The sequence below is a fragment of the Sphaeroforma arctica genome (genome assembly GCF_001186125.1).
Source record: "Sphaeroforma arctica JP610 unplaced genomic scaffold supercont1.1296, whole genome shotgun sequence".
Taxonomy (NCBI): domain Eukaryota; class Ichthyosporea; order Ichthyophonida; genus Sphaeroforma; species Sphaeroforma arctica.
Window position 1 is genome coordinate 6,315 of NW_014039262.1, and position 3,412 is coordinate 9,726.

The window sequence follows — 3,412 nt, forward strand, 5'->3', positions numbered from 1 at the left end:
TATAGTATAAATAATCATAATATATATATAATATATATATATACATAATTATATATATATATATATATATATATATATATATAAGATGCTGGGCACAAACCTGCATGGGATTCTCCACACCCTGGAGTTTGTTGCCGATTAGCGATGTCTGGAAAGCACTGCTCATGAAGCCATCTCCCGGTCCACTGCGGGAGGATGTAAGCAAACGTTCCATTAGAACACAAACCCTTCTGATATGTTACAAACATGCCTGTGCATACTTCCATGCCAGAGGCATAGTGAGACACTATGGAGCAAATATATCGCTCAAATCACATTCAATATATATATATTTATACATACACATACATATACATACATACATACATACATACATATATATATATATATATACATAAATAAATTAATAAATAAATATACATTTACACAGAGTCAAGCCCACTTACGTGAATCGAACGACGTAGAAGTGGACGTAGAAGAAGCTGATGTACAGACAGATGGGCAGCACAATCAACGTCAGGGCGCGTGCACAGAAGTGCTGCGTGATCAGAGGCTGTAGAAAAGTGTAGAAACGTATGAGAATTCAGATATATGGAAACGCTCACGTTTGTACGTGAATGTAATACACACACACACACATATATATATATATATATATATAGCTTGTTTCTACGGGGAGATCTACCTACTACTCGACCAGAAGTTTTACAGACGTTTGGCAACGTGTGTGGCACTGCTTTTGTGATGTGTATATGTATGTTGATGTCTCTCGTATGTATATGTATGTTGTATATGTATGTAGATAAAATATATACGTATATTATATATTCATTAGGTTTCCATGATCAAGGACTGTCAGGAGATGTGTAGACGTAACAGGAATCATTTGCAGTTTAATATAAAATTCCAGGGTTGTAGAATTGGGTTTTCTCATAGATATCTGGAAGTAGATACATGTATATGGGGTGCCAATATTTTTTAGGGTTTAAACCTTAAATCATATATTATAGCACTTGTATTCAGCATGCACTTCTATTTCTCCGGGTAGTTACCTTTGCCTCATTGGTTTAGTACACACATCACGTTGGCAAAAATATGAACATATATATATAAATTCATACACGCACACGCACGCACGCACACACACACACACATATATATATATAGATATATCCAAACATACATACATACACCAATACACACACACACAAATATATATATATATATACATATATATACATTCTAGCAAAAATTGAAACATACCACTGGCATGGAGAGATCGCCCACCATTTCCCACAGATCCATGATGACTGATATTCCTACCCACAAGATGACGAATAGGCCTACCCACTTAGTTCCCATCGCACATGCCAGCGCAACACCTGAGTCCGTTGGGGTTTTAATGGTTTAGGGGTTTTTTAGGGTGGTCAAATAGGAGGAGGAGGGGGGGGGGGAGTGTGTGAGTGTGGGGGGGAGTATTGAGGAAGGAATAAGATAGGTAGGTGTTCAGTAGCTAACTCATAGGAAAACGGCTAGATAGACACAACACATCCCAGTAAAACTACATCGGACACACGAGGACAACCCCTATTTTCACACATGACGAAACTGTGCGCGTTCTCAGGTGAGATAATAAGTTCAGGAGAGCCCAACCAGTGCGATATGTACAGACGAGAAATATCGAAATGGGTTTGTACTAAACCAAGACATTCATTGACCAAGAAGATATATATATATATGTATATATATATATATAATTATATATACTAATATACACTAATATATATATATATATAATTATATATACAAATTTAGGTACGTCACATACAACAGCACGTATACAAAATACGTGCTTTTGATAGTATACCTACCTGTGAGTGTGAGCCACTTCCACCAGTAGTACGAGAACGGGCGGCGCCGGTGTGTGTTGAAGCGACAGTACGCGAACACAGAGGCAACGATGAAGAACAAGAGAATGGGGTCCAGTAGAATATATCGCGTGAGAGTAAGTGTTCCTATGTCTGTGATACGAGGAGTTAGAGATGTCAATGTGCTAGGATTTAGTCATTGATGTATGTATCATCTGTTGTAATATATAATGTATGTATTAATGCATGTATGTATATACATAAAGGTATACATATACATACATACATACATATACATACATATACATACATACATACATACATAAATACATATATATATATATATTGTCTGGGACAATTCCGGGGTCTGTTACTCTGAGACAGGTAAGAATGGATGCCTCACTCCATGGTACATAATTTTACTTTGGGTAAGACTAGTACCATACATGTTGTATGGTACTAATTTACCAGACGCCACAGTACGTTTAAAAAAAAACACGTAGAGATGGCATATAGATACGGTGCGTAGGAGGTTTAGTACATATACGGAAATTGAGCTACACATAGCTCCGAAGATCAAAAAACAATTTCATACCAAACAACAGATGCATAAATCTAAAGGCAACTACATCGAAGGGACTCAACCAGACGCATTACGAGCCAAACATACCGAAGAGAATCAGACACGCGGCTATACTGCTGGTCTCAACACCAAAGCCTAGATCATGCATAATCAGGAAGACCATGGGAGCTAGACAGGCACCCAGCATCCCACAGAACTACAGGCCCATCCAAGAAGAAGTAATAGAGTTTTAGGGTTTTAGGGTCTGGGTTAGGGGTTCCTCATGCTCATATGAGGATGGTGTAGAATGAGACAAGCATACATTGTCCGTCCATGTGTGTTTATCATGTTAAGAGTGTAGGGTTTGGGTATATATCGATTACAGCACATTCAGCTCGCATTCTCTCGTATCAAGCATCTTCTCAAGACCATGTATAGTGATACAAATGCAATTATATATATATACATATACAAATACATGTATACATATATACATAAATATATATATATACTTATATATATATATATATACATATACATACATACATATATATATATATACATATACATACATACATATATATATATATATACATAAAGAGTGTAGATAATCTAACAATATGTAAGTGCAATGGCACATACAAATCGCATGCCCTCGTATCTGGTGTCTTCGTAAGGCACACCCGGTTTCTCGAAGGCGAATTCCCCGTCATAGCCAGTCAAATGACCTGTTGAGAAAAGTGACAGCGGTGAGTGGTGATATGTATAACATCTGGTGGTGAGTGTTTTGCACCACACACAAACACAAACAGAAACAAACAAACAGGAAAGAGGAAAAGGAAGGGAAAGTGACAGAGAGACAGAGACACACACATATATATACATACATACACGTACACATACACGTACTCATACACATACTCATGAAAATACATATACATATACATATACATATACTACGCACGCACACACACACACACAC

The 3,412-nt window shown here is 37.0% G+C and overlaps 1 protein-coding gene across 1 annotated transcript; it reads right to left on the reverse strand.

Moving 5' to 3' along the window:
- Positions 1–1,871: 1,871 nt before the first annotated feature.
- On the reverse strand, positions 1,872–2,021 carry SARC_10556 (dolichyl-phosphate-mannose-protein mannosyltransferase; the record flags this gene model as incomplete). Its single annotated transcript, XM_014295397.1, has 1 exon — positions 1,872–2,021. A coding segment is annotated over one exon (150 nt), but the record flags the coding sequence as incomplete, so codon positions are not given.
- Positions 2,022–3,412: the final 1,391 nt, after the last annotated feature.